The sequence below is a fragment of the Solenopsis invicta genome, chromosome 13 (assembly GCF_016802725.1).
Source record: "Solenopsis invicta isolate M01_SB chromosome 13, UNIL_Sinv_3.0, whole genome shotgun sequence".
In the NCBI taxonomy this organism is placed as follows: domain Eukaryota; kingdom Metazoa; phylum Arthropoda; class Insecta; order Hymenoptera; family Formicidae; genus Solenopsis; species Solenopsis invicta.
Genome location: NC_052676.1, coordinates 4,638,010 through 4,653,032, shown reverse-complemented (window position 1 = coordinate 4,653,032; position 15,023 = coordinate 4,638,010). Strand labels below are relative to the sequence as shown.

The 15,023-nt window shown below is 33.0% G+C and overlaps 1 protein-coding gene across 1 annotated transcript in view; it reads right to left on the bottom strand.

Moving 5' to 3' along the window:
- Positions 1–15,023, bottom strand: part of LOC105201727 — a 56,368-nt gene that overhangs the window by 31,862 nt on the left and 9,483 nt on the right. The window contains exons 5-7 of the mRNA XM_039456854.1: positions 8,801–8,974; positions 8,041–8,223; positions 6,981–7,163 (exon numbers count right to left, since the gene is read on the bottom strand). Of these exons, the coding sequence (XP_039312788.1) occupies positions 6,981–7,163; positions 8,041–8,223; positions 8,801–8,974 (540 nt within the window). The remainder of the gene's footprint in view (positions 1–6,980; positions 7,164–8,040; positions 8,224–8,800; positions 8,975–15,023) is intronic.

Here is a 15,023-nt window from a genome sequence, read left to right as displayed (position 1 = left end):
GAATGATGAATGGAAAATCCGATTTTATTTATCCGGAAATTGGGGTCCGTCCGCCGTTTCGCGTCGAAATGGATTTTCTCGGAGCGTGCAAAATTGGTTTTGTTTCGAGAACGATTGAAATGGAAAAGCGCACTGTATTGAAGATTATTCCATTTTATTTTTCCCCCCTCCGTTAGAGAGTTGGGTGGAGCTATATTCTTTTTTATTCCACTTAGTCTGATATTATAAAAGGAAAAAAAAACATAATAACATAGCGTAGCACAAGAAATAAAATATACGTAAAAAATACCGTAAAAAAAGGAAGCTGTAATTCGATTCGTTACACTGTTAAAAATACGCAGCAAAATTTAATGTAATATAACAGAAGCAAATGTCAAGCAAATATACAATATTAAAAAAATTTAATGTTGTCAAAAATGCATAAAATTTTAGTGAACAATAGATACATTAAAATTAATATATTTGTTTATCGTAAAAATATATTGAATTTTATATTTTTAACAATATAGCTATTTAAATACCATCGTTCATATTTGATGGGACACTTGTAAATCACAAATATTTTTAATGTTATAAAATGAAACAATTGAGTTTGTTGAGAAAAAATTGGTTGAAAAACCAAAATATTTAGTCGATACGTTCAACTAAACATTGAGTTGATTTAATTAAGTCTTGGTTAAAAAGTTTGAATGCAATAATTGACATGAATGAATTATAAGCCTTCTTTCGTAACTAACAATAAATGTCTGTTGAATCAACCTATAGTTTAATTAATATTGAATTAAATATTTTAGTTTAATCAATTTTTTCTCAATGTAAGATCTTTTTATCTACTATTAATAGTTTAATAATGTGTTTTGGCAAACTTTGAGTCACCATTTGTGTGCACATATTATCTTATCAATGTAATTGGTATCAAATATTTTGCCAAATCTATTTATATCGATCTGTCTCTCTTTTTATGATGAATATTTCATTTGTACGAAATTCAAACAGCAAATACAACACGCATTTTTGCGAAATAATTTCTTTCTCCATTAAATTATCATATTTCACATGTGCAGCAAAATTAATTTGATGCTTTGAGACGTTCATCATATTTCACCCGTACAGCAAAATTAATTTGATGCTTTGAGACGTTCGAGTTTAACCTCGTGCAACACGAAGAAGTACTCGTCCCTTAATCTCTTTCGCGGAGGATCTGTAGCTATCGTAGCCGAATGATTGTTTCTCGGAAACGAGGCAATCCGCCCGCGGAAAAACGAAAGAAAGGATAGATAACCTCGTTCAAAGCAACTTGTCTCTCTCTCTCTCTCTTTCTTTCTGGGTTTTTCTTTTCTTTTTCTTTGTCCGTGCCGGTTTCAAGCGCCGCGGGATGATATTTTACAAGCTTTAATTTGGGCCACAGCTGCTTAGCAGTATCTCTTTCCACTGTCAATGCTGCAGGGTGCTTGAAAGTGTAATATAGAGTGCGAGTTTCGCACGAATACGTTTAGAAGCAACCGGATAAATACGGTTGAGAATATATGATGTAAACAAGAAGTAATGTAAACAAATATTTTTCTGCAAATATGAAAAAATATAATAACTTCTAGTATATACAGACAGAAAATAGTAATCGTAGTTTTCAACGAGAATTTCTTGCCGAAATATGGGACAGGAAAATATTTTTATAAAAAAGTAATTCAGTACAAAAAAAACAACACTTTCTAACGCAAATACATAAATGGCATATAATTGCATTAAATTAAACAAGAATTCTTTATAATTCAGTTAAGTTGCATTTTCGATAATTATCAAGTTTTCTACGAATTTTAGGGAAAAACTAATTTCTTTAAAATGTAGAATTAATAGAGAAATAAATGTTTAAATTAAATTTGTTTTAGAAACATTGGAGTGTTCAGAAAGAACACATTTAATTCAAGAACTGAATGAAATATCTGCTATTATATTCGAACTGTATTAACAATTTAATCATTCTTCTGCTAATCATTTTTGATGACTAATGACTCAATAATTAATTCCTATCGAGGCGTTTGGAGAGATTTTTACGAACTGACTAAAGAGAGAGAAACAGAACACGAGATTAATTAGCTCACAATCAGAGATCGCGACGGGTGCGAAGGTTCAATAGGAAGATCATTACGTTGACCCCGCGTTCGGTAACGGCCGCTTCAATCCGGTTAGAAGAAGTACTCTGTATATAAATTGCAATTTATTTCGAATCGCCGCGCGCACTTTGCCCCCAAATTGTCGGTTTTAAGAAATTGTTCACCAATATTTAACAGATAATGACAACCCTCTCAGAGAATTCAGGTCAAACTTATTTATCAATTAAACGGCATAATCCGGTTTTCAAGCTTAAGCTATTTTCCACATTTGCGAAATAATTATTAATTTGCGAATTTACAAAAACCAATGAGATTTACTTTAAATGATTATATATTATATTTAACAAAAAGCTTACACATGTATCCCGTAAGAGCTACAATATTTAGTATTAAATAATATTTCAGAAATATTATTTAATATTAATCAAAAATGATTATATATCCACTCTTGATAATATTACATGGATATTATGTGAGAAATAAATAATGTTGTTTACTTCAATATTCTAAATTATCGAGAATATTATAACTTTCACATGTAATGATTATAAAGTTTGTAAATATTTTATGCATAATTTAAATTAATTTTTGATTACAAAAATATTCGTACTGAAGTAATATACCACGAATATTATATAAAAACATATAACATTAACATAATATTCTCATAATATTGAAATAATATGAAAATAATATTAAAAATATTAAATAATATTCTCGGAATGTTATTTTAATATCATTTTAATTTTGAATAATATTTGTATAATATTCTATGAATATTGCAGCGCTTCTAGGGTACACACAGCATGTATCTACATGGAGAACTCTTAATTCCTTAATTCGTCGGAATGTTCTGTCGCATTTAATCTAATTGAGAATCTTGTATATCTCTCCGTGAACCAGCCGGGGATTTAAAACCTAGAGAAATTTTTAATTGTGAATTATTCTGCCTTAAATTTGAACATGTATAAAAAGAAATAAACGTTTTAGATTAAACAATTGCAAATCGTATTCTGGAATGTTGGAAGAGTGTATCAGAATTTTTTCAGATTTTTTGAGACCAAAAAAAAACCCTTTCAAAAACGCTATCCGACACTAGTGATCCAATTAGGCTAGAAAATAGCGAAAAAAAAAATGCTAAAGAGGGATATTGAAGATCAAATGACTTTGAGGAATCGATAAATCAAGCCGCTGTTATAAATAATTTCAATTGCCAAAAGTTATAAGGTTATGTTCGGCTTTATACACATTAACCAGTTACCTGTTGGATGTAGTTGCGAATCTCTTCAAGAAAGTTCCCGAAAATTTAAGCAGCTTTTTCTCAAAATATATGTTATACAGAATAACGATATACTTTCGCGAATTTCAAGACTAGTTTATAACACGTATTTTTTTTCTCGCGTCCTAAGAGGCACGTGACGTTCACACGACTGACTTCGCGCGACAACGACGACGGCCAACAGAAGACGACGACGATGTATGGTTGCCTTCGGCGACCCCCTCTGCCCTAAGACTCTCTTTCGGTTCGTCCTCGTCTTTCGTTCCCCTACCGCGAGAGCGGTGTCTCGCTTCCTCCCTTCCTCGAGGAAAGGGTCCCCCACCATTTTCTCCGAGGGGGAATAAAGCCCCCTCGATGAGCAGCCATGGGTAGCGATGGCACTTCAACCTATTCAGATACCGGCGAACAACAATTCGAAATGCGCTTTTCAGTTTCCTCAGGGTTGAGTAATTTAATATATTCTTTTAACTAAATTTAGATAAAGTTGATGGATTATAAAATTAATTTAGTTACAAGTTGCGTGAACAGAAAGCTAACTAGTAAAAAGTTACGTTGAATTAAATTAACTTGAAGTTAATTTTGAAAAGCATTATTCATATTAAATTAGAAATTCGTAAAATTTTAATGTTAGATTCGGAACATTCATTTAAAAAATTTTATGTTAAATTAAATTTATATAAAGTAATAAAGAAATATTATTTTTTATGTAAGAATGTATTTCTTCTTTTATATTTTTTTATATAAATTTGTAGTTTAGAAAAAAGTTAATAAATTAAAGTTTAATAAGTTAAAAGTTAATAAATTAAAGTTTATGTGTTTTAAAAATAACTAAAGTTAAAAATGAATTAAATCAAGTTAACAGTTAATTTTTTAACTTTATTATGTAATTTATAATTTTTTGATTAGTTACTACTCAACCTTGATTTTCCTAAAATTTATACTGTTAAATTTGTAATATCAAATTCTACCTAATTGAATGGAATAAAATTGATGAAGTTGAATTTAACTATAAAACCGTTAAACTGGACTCATATATTTAATTTATTATTTATTATACGAACACTAATTACTTTAAAACTACGCAATTTAACCACAGAAATGGGTTGACTAAATGGATTTTTTTTAATTATATATATTTTGTGTTAAAATAATAAATTTTGGCACACACATAAGTTAAAAATAACAAAATGTTATTTAACTCAAGGAACTTTAAATATGATATAAATTTTTTAAATATTTAACAGTGTAATTCAGCTTCTAATTAGAACCGATGCAATTTATTTTGCACGTTATATCTAATAAAATTTAAAATTACTTTGAATCTTGTTGTATGAAAAGCAACAAATTAACAAAAATAATAATTATGACATAATTAAAGACTGTTCAACATTGAATTATTTGTTTATTATAATACATCTCTTTGTTATTTAGCTTGTTGATCTTTATTTTTGTTATTTTGTTGCTTTTTTATAATATTGTTTTAATTTACTTTATTCATTCGTAGTTTGACCTTTTAACTTTTTAATCTATTAATATAGAAGGTAAACACATGTGAGATAAATAAACTCTCTTAAGGATAAATTCCAGTAATGAAAAGAGCTGTTGATAAGATTAAATCTTATCACGTATCTTTTTCTTCGTACTTATTTGCATTTACTTTTTTTTCCACACGTGATAATTAAAATTAAATTTAACACAAGGACTTTTTTTATGGAAAAATACTGTTAGTCTCGCGAAAAAACTATTGGAAATTATTGGAAAATCATTTGAATCCACCATTGTACTCTATTACTTCCAATAGTTTTTTTTTCGGGTTTAATAGTATTTTTTTATTAAGATTATTTGAAAATGTATTTTCAACATTAAGCGATAATATTAAATTTTTGCGGAGCTGAAAATATTAAACTCGTAACTTAACCGTTCGTTAAATAAGAAAGAAATTTCACATAAAATTTATAGCGCTATTGCACGTTAACTGATCGGGCGATAACAAAAATTGTAATAATGTGAATTTTTATAGGGTTTCGATGTCATCACTAGCCATTGGGGGGATTTCCGTCACGGAAGGGCCGTATCGATTATCTCGCGCGCCTCGCTGCGTAACCCGCGCTGAATATTGCGTGAATTCACGTGCGCGGCCGACGCACGCGTGTAGGTTTCGAATTAATCACAGGAAAGGACGCGTTTTGCCTCCTAACTGGCGGTTGTAGTATGCAGATAATATCGCGAAAGAAGGGAGCTAGAGCGTTCAAACAATTCGAAAGAGGGAACGGATTATAAATTTCGAATCTATTAAGGATGTATTGCATCTTTTTTTTAAATTATGAAAAAATTACAGAACATTCTACTACATTTTAAAGTAATACAGAACATTTGGCGGCGATTTCCTGGACCAAAAATTATTTAAATATTTTAGTATAAAGAAATAATGACAAAGCTTTGATTTTTTAAATATAAAATCATTTAAGTACTCAAGTATTTAAGATGATTCATATAAATTTTTATTACGATTATATAAGTTTTTATTATGTAAGGATTGATTGTTCTATAAATAAACAAAATGTACTTTTTTACAGGACAATCAAGCTCAGAATCGCAATAAAATTTTGCATAAATCATGTTGAATATTCAAGGATGTATGGGCCATACCTCAAAACATTATCAAGAATATAAAAATTTTATAAAATATTTTAGTATTACGTTTATACAGCCCAAATACCTTTAAAATACTTAAATGAAAAAATCGTCATTTTTGTTGTCATTTTGTTTTATACCTTTTAGTATTATAACAAATAAGAAAAAAAAGTAAATTTTTCTATGTAAATTTGAAGTCCATTTACAGTATAAATATTTGTAAAAACGGGTGTAATATATAATACCTTTAATATTTCATCGCCGAGCTTGCATGAATCAAATTTCATCATTAATCATATCAAAATTTGCTTTTAATATCCATTATCTGCGGATTGAGCATTATTAAATAATGTAATAACCAGTGTCACCCATGAAAATAGGTATGAGATATAAGTGAGATTGTTTCGATCATTACACATTATAAATATAATGCAAGTGTTAGTAACAGCATTTTATATTAATTGCATTTGTATTAATAGCGGTAATAGCATTTCCTTTACTTTCTGAGTGCAGCGCTATTTAATTTCTACGATAATAATCAACGATATTCGTATTCACAAAGCGCCTGAATGTTTAATAGTATTAATGAATAATTCTCTGTGTGTGCGAGATATAAACAGACAGAGAGAACAGAATTAATTTAAATATGACGATAGACTTATCGTGCGTATTATTGCACGCAATAAAGCGCATTACGTTCACGTTACGAGCACGCGTTGCTTTTACGCAAAAGTTTAAATTAAAACTCTGATGAAGAATGAAATTGATTCGCCGTACGCGCAATGGACGTATGTAACTCTATAATCTAACGTAAATAAATACGATGAAACACGGATTGGCGCTGGCGCGCGAGCGAAGCGGAATGACCGACGAATAAAATACGTAAAACGTGATACGCGGAAAAATAGACGGAACAAAACGTAATGTAACGCAATTTACGCCGGGCGAGTTCTTACCTACGCAAGCGGGTAACTTGCTAGCGGTCTCGTTCCATCTGCCGTTCCTACACTCGAGCGTCCTTTTTCTTTCCCTGCTGTCGGAAAACACGCTGCCCGACTTGCATAGGAATGTCCGCGAAGTCAATGTACCGTTCGACACGTAACTTCCGTTCGGCGTCGAGACCTCCGGACAGCCCAGCACTGCAAAATGCAGCAAGTTCATTTTCACCTTGCGTTCCTAGTTAACACCTTGCTCCAGTTTTAAAGTTACCGGGCGCGATATCGCATCTCGCGCCCTTTAGAATTTCCATTATTTCTCTAGGACCTCCACACGCAATTTCTGAACACCTTAACGGCAAGCACTAGCGAGTTATTAAAAGTTTTAATCGCTAAAATAGTTAAGAAAGTAGCTAATGACATTTCAAGGAACTTTTAAATGAGTGAAAACTTGAAAAATGATCTCGATCGTGGGAATTCTGCGTTTAAAATTAAACTAGATATCTCTGTGATTATCTCCGATTTTTTTCCGAAATATCGCACTCGAACAAGAAAAAAGAACTTATTGTAATGCTTCAAAGTAACGTCAGAATGTAAAAATTACAAACTTTGCCGTCTAAATATTGTTTCTAAAGGATTGTTGTCTATTTACAATCTGCTGCCATGTAAAGAAGCTTCATGAAGCTTCATTTGATATATAATTATGCATAAACTATATAAAATTATATATAACTATATATAATTATACTTGAAAAATCTTTCACGCAGTGCTAAAAGTTGATACTGAATCGGTATCTTCATTCCCACTTGGATAGAAACAATATGGTTCGTTTTAAACTTCTGAACTGTTCTTATCAGACAGTTGGTGCTTCATTAATTAATCAGAATGCTAATTTTATCCGAATAATAGGTCGACTCAATTTCGCGTAGACTCGATTGGCGAATTACGTACGTACTACGTATTCTTGCTCTCTGTGAAAGTGTTCTCGAGTTAAAAGTTTCGCAGAGCTGAGCACGTGTTTCGGACACTTCTCTCTATGCACTCGAGCGTTCGAGATCTCTTTTTTTTTGTCCTTTTTACCTTGATAGTGCAGCAAAAAGCCTCGGGCGTTGTAAAACCTCTTCGAAGCGACGAAGTCGAGTGTCAACACGTTCGAGTCGGAGACAACCCGCGCACCCGCGACGGTGCCGCAGAACTCGAAGAGTGTGCTGCCGCGTTCCCGTACTCTGACGATGTCCACGCAGTTGCCATCCGTGTCTGGACCTGCGAGCATTTATTCGCGGTTTCTGCCTGTGGAGTTTGTTTGCGGAACGCGCTGGTAAAATGAAGCCGCGGGGCGGGACGGGGATATGTTTGTTTTTTCGACCACGATCGACGCCAATCCCTTAATTCGATCGGTGTCATATGTAGCGCATGTGTGCGCTCGGGATACTCCGTTTGTGTAGTAAACTGTAGTTATGTGTTAGCGAATCGCCATTCATTCCCCGCGGCTTGGTAAGAGCTGAAGTGGATCGTTGAAACCCGCGGTTTAAATAAAGACCGTAAATTTCGACAAAAAAAATATACACTGCTGTTTCTAATGCTTCCGAGCAACGTATATCTGTTTTGAAACATTATTTAAGTTCTCTCTTTCTCTCTCTCTCTCTATTTCTTTCTTTGTTTAAACCACAAGCTATCTTTATTGCGGCGAGAAAGGACTGACGCGCCAGATTCGATTACTATAAACGAAGCTAAATCTGCTTCTGGTCTCGATGCGAGCGATTCAATTTTTATAAATTTCACTTGTCGCGCAACCCTCCTGCTCGAGGAGGAGAGTTGAGAGGTTAAAATGGGAACTCACTACGGATATTCAAGTCGTGAAAGGTCAGAACTATCCTCTGACCCGGAAACGTTCTGAAGGTCCATCCGCACGTTTCTCCGACGTAATATAGTGGATAACCCGGAGTGTTGATGTAACCGCCTTCACCGCCGATCACCTTCACCTCTTGATTGCAGAATCGTCTAACTGCAGCTTCTGCACACAACCAATAAAATATTAATTCTGCGGTATGGCGATATATAGTGCAATTTTGCTTCGCGAAACGCAGTTTCGTGAAGAAACAACACTTTGAAAGCGGAGATTTATACACCTTCCGTAAAATAAAATAATTTTTTACAAATAGTTGACGTAAAAGTCTAATTAAGTATCATAAATTACAGTTTAATTGTAATTTTAGATATTTGTATATCTGAAATAATTAGAGTGTATATATAAAATTATACATACAGATATATTTATTTATATACATATATTTATTATATTAATTGAAGGATTTCCTATAAAAATTAAATGAGTTGTTTAATTATTCTTTAAATTATTTTCTATCAATAACGTTACAATTTTATGAACAATTTTGTTCCAGTAAAAATCAAACAGGTGTAGACATTAAACATTTTTTTTTTAATATTGGCCTTTAAAGATATTAAAAAAAGCTTCAAACTTTCTTATATCTATTATATACCTGGTAAACAATTGCTTTTTAAATCTCGTAGAATAAAAAATTACTCAAATAATTACTCAATTTTTACACTTTTAAAGTGATATTTCATTCTAGAGAGATTTACAGTTATCATATTTATGAAGAGAAATATAAAAGAATTTTTGTTAAGAGCAATTTGTAAAGATTGGTAAATAAAAAGTGGAGAAATTATTGCTTTATACTTTAAATAATACATCCTTCAACTTTTTTTTTATTAATACTATAAAAGAAGGTAAATATAAAATATGGAATAAGTAAATATAAAATTCCTGCAAGAAACCAAGCAAGTCTAAAAGTTTTTTTTTTGTTTTCTTTTAATGACGAGTTTTCAGAATCTGCAAAAGAAGATTTAGCTTTGTTAATCGAATCTGGCGCGTCAGTTCTTTTTCGCCATATTAAAGATTATTTGTGATTTAAATAAAAAGAAGGATTTAGCTTTACTTAAGTTAAGTTAATAATAATAAAGTTTCGAAATATTAATCAAAGTCTACGTATACATCCAGAAAAAAATTATCATCATTAAACAATGAATTGTTTAAACATGAGAGGTTTCTTGTTTCTTGCAAATTTAATTTTTTGGATTTGTTCCATTTTTTGTAGAAAACCCTTCAGTTGTGTATACAATTTTAGTTATATATACATACAACTGAAAAATTATATATATATCATAAAAGTTAATCGAATAAATTCCACATGCGTTTAATAAATCGTGCTAATGCAACGCTACCCTCCAGATGTCCACCCTCTAATTAAATCTTTAGTAACAAATCATTACTGTCAGAGACACAATTTTATCGTTGTGAAAAGAATTATTTTCGAGGGGATGGCGAGAGATATGGGCCGCGTTTCTGCTGCCATAAGGCCACCATTAACATCTGTACTCGTCGCGGTCTATTTGTCAGCGTGCGATACGACTGCACGGATCCCGTTCTGGTGCGTATCGCGGGCCAGGAAGGCGAGGGTGTCCTTGCCCCAGTTTCCAGAAGATAGGGGTGCCATTTCTAGGTGGGGGCTAGATAGCTGTTGGCGGCGGGTAATAAGGGCGACGAAGGGGAAATTTGGTCCTCCGTCCTTCCTCTTTCCCCCCGTCGTCTCTCAGTGTGCAACGTCTGTGTGCACCATTTCCAATATTCCGCCAAGTGTGACGGCCTTCGCAAGGAATGTTTTGTCCCGCTGAATAGCGAACGGTTTTCATTCGGTCTATCGATTCCAGCGCTTGTCTAATGAAACTCTTTGCATTCAAACGAGATGTCGAGTGTCTCGAATTATTCCTGATACCCGACGCTTTATTAAGGGACAATTTGATTCGGTGAACTTTATTCACGAAAATTTGCTCGGTATAAATTAGGAAACTCAAGTTGTTAAAGATGTGCAAAAATGCAAAATTTTTTTGAATTCCTGGATGAAGGAATTTCCCTTTTAATTTTGTGAATTACATTTTATATATATGAAAGTGAAAAATAATTTTATTATTATTACTATACTGAGAAAAGAAAGTAACTTGGCTAAATTTTTAACTTGATTGAATTTCTTTAGTTTAAGAATTTAAGTTAAATATATAAATATTTGAACGAAACAAATTTAATCGCGTTGACAAATTTAGACAACTTACTTTTTTCAGTGTATATATAGTTTAAAATTTATGTTAGCTTAATAAATAAAAAAAAATACAATAAATAATAAAGGTAATAATATTAATAAAATGAATTAATTACAAGTTTACGTAAATATACACTACTAAAAAAAAAATAGGGAACACTTTCCAGACACCAAAAATTAGGCTATTTTCAAATGACTGTAACTCGGTGAAAAATCATCGTAGATAAAAAATAAAAAAAGCATTTTGAAACTTGAAGATCCAACTTTAACGCTCTATCAGCAGATTTTCAAAATTCTTTTAACTTCCTTGTCTTATGCAGTAAAAAAGCACACCCTGTTTTGTTTCTTAAAATTTCGTATTTTTGACACTTTGCAGCTCGACCAACAAATTTTTTTCGAATAATTCCAGTAAAGCTTCATAAACTACAACATTTTGCCTACAAAACGCTTTTCTTAAAATTTCTCTACGATTTTTTTTGACCGAATTACGCAACTTTGAAGCTAAACCTGCATTTTTTACAAATGATATCCGTACTTCGTGAAAAATCATCGTAGACAAAAAATCAAAAAACCATTTTAAAGTTCGAAGTTTCAGCTTTAACATGTTATTAATGGTTTTCAAAAATTTTTTCAATTTCTTAGTACTATGCCCCAAAAAAGATACACTGTTTTTTCCTTGAAATTACGTATTTTTAATAGCCTGTAGCTCAATAAAAAATTTTTTCTCGACAAATCCAATGCAAGTGCCATAAAGTATGACATTTTTTCTACAAAATGCTTTTTTTAAAATTTTTTCTACGATTTTTTTTGACCGAGTTACAAGACTTGGAAGAAACACATTTTTTACAGTATCTTTTTCTGAAAAATGACGTCTACCGCCGACATTAGCATTACCCAATATGCACCACGTGGAGGTTGCCGGTCGGATATTTGCACATCGTGTGTGTGTGTGTGTGTGTGTGTGTGTGTGCGCGCGCGCGTGCGTGCGTGTGTGTATCTGTGTGTGTGTGTGTGTGTGTATCAGAGCAGAGATAAGGACACCACAGTTCGTCTTTAATGACTCCAAACCCTCTCTGCTGTGTGTGTGTGTGTGTGCGTGCGCGCGCGCGCGCGCATGAGTATTCAATAGTGTGTATTTCCTCCTCTCTGATCAATTACTGCTTGCAAGCGTTTTTGCATATTTATACATCTTGCAATATGATCTTGCGGAATGTTTTGCCAAATTTTCGTTAAAATTTCTCCCAATTCTTCTAAATTTTGCGGCTGTTCTTTGCGACGCCTTAATCGTCGTTCTATTTTATCCCAAATGTGCTTGATTGGATTTAAGTCTGGGCTATTGACGAGATGATTTAACAATCTAGTTGCGTGTCGTTCAAAAAAACGTCGCGTTATATTCGCCGTATGAGGTCGAGCGTTGTCCTGCATGAAAATAAAGTTCCGACAGGTTCGATTTAATTGCAAAACGTGTGGTCGTAGAATATCGTTGATATAACGAACACCTGTCATTGCCGGAGGTGGCAGGATCACTAGATCACTTTGTCTTGTAAGAGATATACACCCCCACACCATCACGGAACCGCCGTTGTAAGATCGTACTGGCATTACGCAACGTTGATCATAGCGTTTATTTCGTCGACGCCAAGAACGACGATTAAGGCGTCGCGAAGAACAGCCGCAAAATTTAGAAGAATTAGGAGAAATTTTAATGAAAATTTGGCACAACATTCCGCAAGATCGTATTGCAAGATGTATAAATATGCGAGAACGCTTGCAAGCAGTAATTGATCAGAGAAGAGGAAATACACACTATTGAACACTCATGCGCGCGCGCGCATACAAACACACACACACACACACACACACACACAGCAGAGAGAGTTTGGAGTCATTAAATACCGCAGAAGTGACGAACTGCGGGGTCCTTATCTATGCTGTGATACACACACACACACACACACACACACACACACACACACACACACACACACACACGCACACGATGTGCAAATATCCGACCGGCAACCTCCACGTGGTGCATATTGGATAATGCTAATGTCGGCGGTAGACGCCATTTTTCAAAAAAAGATACTGTAAAAAATGTGTTTCTTCGAAGTCTTGTAACTCGGTCAAAAAAAATCGTAGAAAAAATTTTAAAAAAAGCATTTTGTAGAAAAAATGTCATACTTTATGGCACTTGCATTGGATTTGTCGAGAAAAAATTTTTTATTGAGCTACAGGCTGTTAAAAATAAATAATTTCAAGGAAAAAACAGTGTATCTTTTTTGGGGCATAGTACTAAGAAATTGAAAAAATTTTTGAAAACCATTAATAACATATTAAAGCTGAAACTTCGAGCTTTAAAATGGTTTTTTGATTTTTTGTCTACGATGATTTTTCACGGAGTACAGATATCATTTGTAAAAAATGCAGGTTTAGCTTCAAAGTTGCGTAACTCGGTCAAAAAAAATCGTAGAGAAATTTTAAAAAAAGCATTTTGTAGGCAAAATGTTGTAGTTTATGAAGCTTTACTTGAATTATTCGAAAAAAATTTGTTGGTTGAGCTGCAAAGTGTCAAAAATACGAAATTTTAAGGAACAAAACAGGGTGTGCTTTTTTACTGCATAAGACAAAGAAGTTAAAAGAATTTTGAAAATCTGCTAATAAAGCGTTAAAGTTGGATCTTCAAGCTTCAAAATGCTTTTTTTATTTTTTATCTACGATGATTTTTCACCGAGTTACAGTCATTTGAAAATAGCCTAATTTTTGGTGTCTGGAAAGTGTTCCCTATTTTTTTTTGAGTAGTGTATTATATAAATACATATTTATAGAAATCGATACATACTGCATACACGTTAAAAAAGTAATATATTTATCAAAAATAACACAAATGCCAATACAAGAACGCAGGTGTCCTAGAGAATCATAATAAAAAGATACATTCGAGCATAAATATTTCTTTTTGTTACTTTTAATAAAAAAATAGTTGTTAATTTTAACATAGATATTTATAATAATATCAAGTAATTATTTTACATATAAAAATGATGATCGACATTAAAATCAAACATTTAGATCCTCGATGTGGATTTTCTTTAGTGAAGTCATTACACAGATGAACCAAAGAATATGCATAGAATAGTGACTGGCGATCTCATTTCCCCTGCATGATCATGTCCAAAAGAACAATATAGCATATCAAAGATTAAAATAAAGTCAGAATTTGAAATTTGATGTCCAATAATTGAATCTTTAAACCAACCAAAGAGAAAATATATAAAAACTAAATTGTCATGAATGAATTAAAATAAAAATAAGAGTAAATAAATAGAAATTAAAAAGTCATGTGTTAAGATTAACAATTATTTTTTTTATTATAATCCGTTCGACTATCTGCGTTTGGCTCATATTGTGTTATTTTTTATTTATTCTTGGAGCCATTAATATTTTATTGGTCATTTATATTTATCTCGACAAAATTGTGATAGATGCAGCAATACGAGTACCTATTGATCTAAAGGAAGAACATTTAAAAACGTACGAACACAGTATTATGTATGTTACGCAATAAGCTGCAACTCGCAACATCTTGTAATGTATGCCCACATAATTTCTCGTTTCTATGACGCATAAGTCCCCATTCATTTCGAAAAATGGAGCTATATCGTACAATGAACGACTAAATCCGGGAAACGTCACGCTTCCCTCTCTCGAAGGGACGCCTTCCACGGTACGTGCGATTCCATAGAACGACGGGATTACATGCCCTTTCCGCGATGCAACATCACCGTCGCCGGTCCGTCGAGCGCGGCGCATTGTGCGCGCGATCGGATACACAGTTTCTTGTCGCCGGGAGAGAATTTCAGCGCATATGCCGGCGATCCCACGGTCAATAAGGATCGTTGTTGCATCGCCGACAGCTGGCGGACGCGCGACGGGCAACGTGCG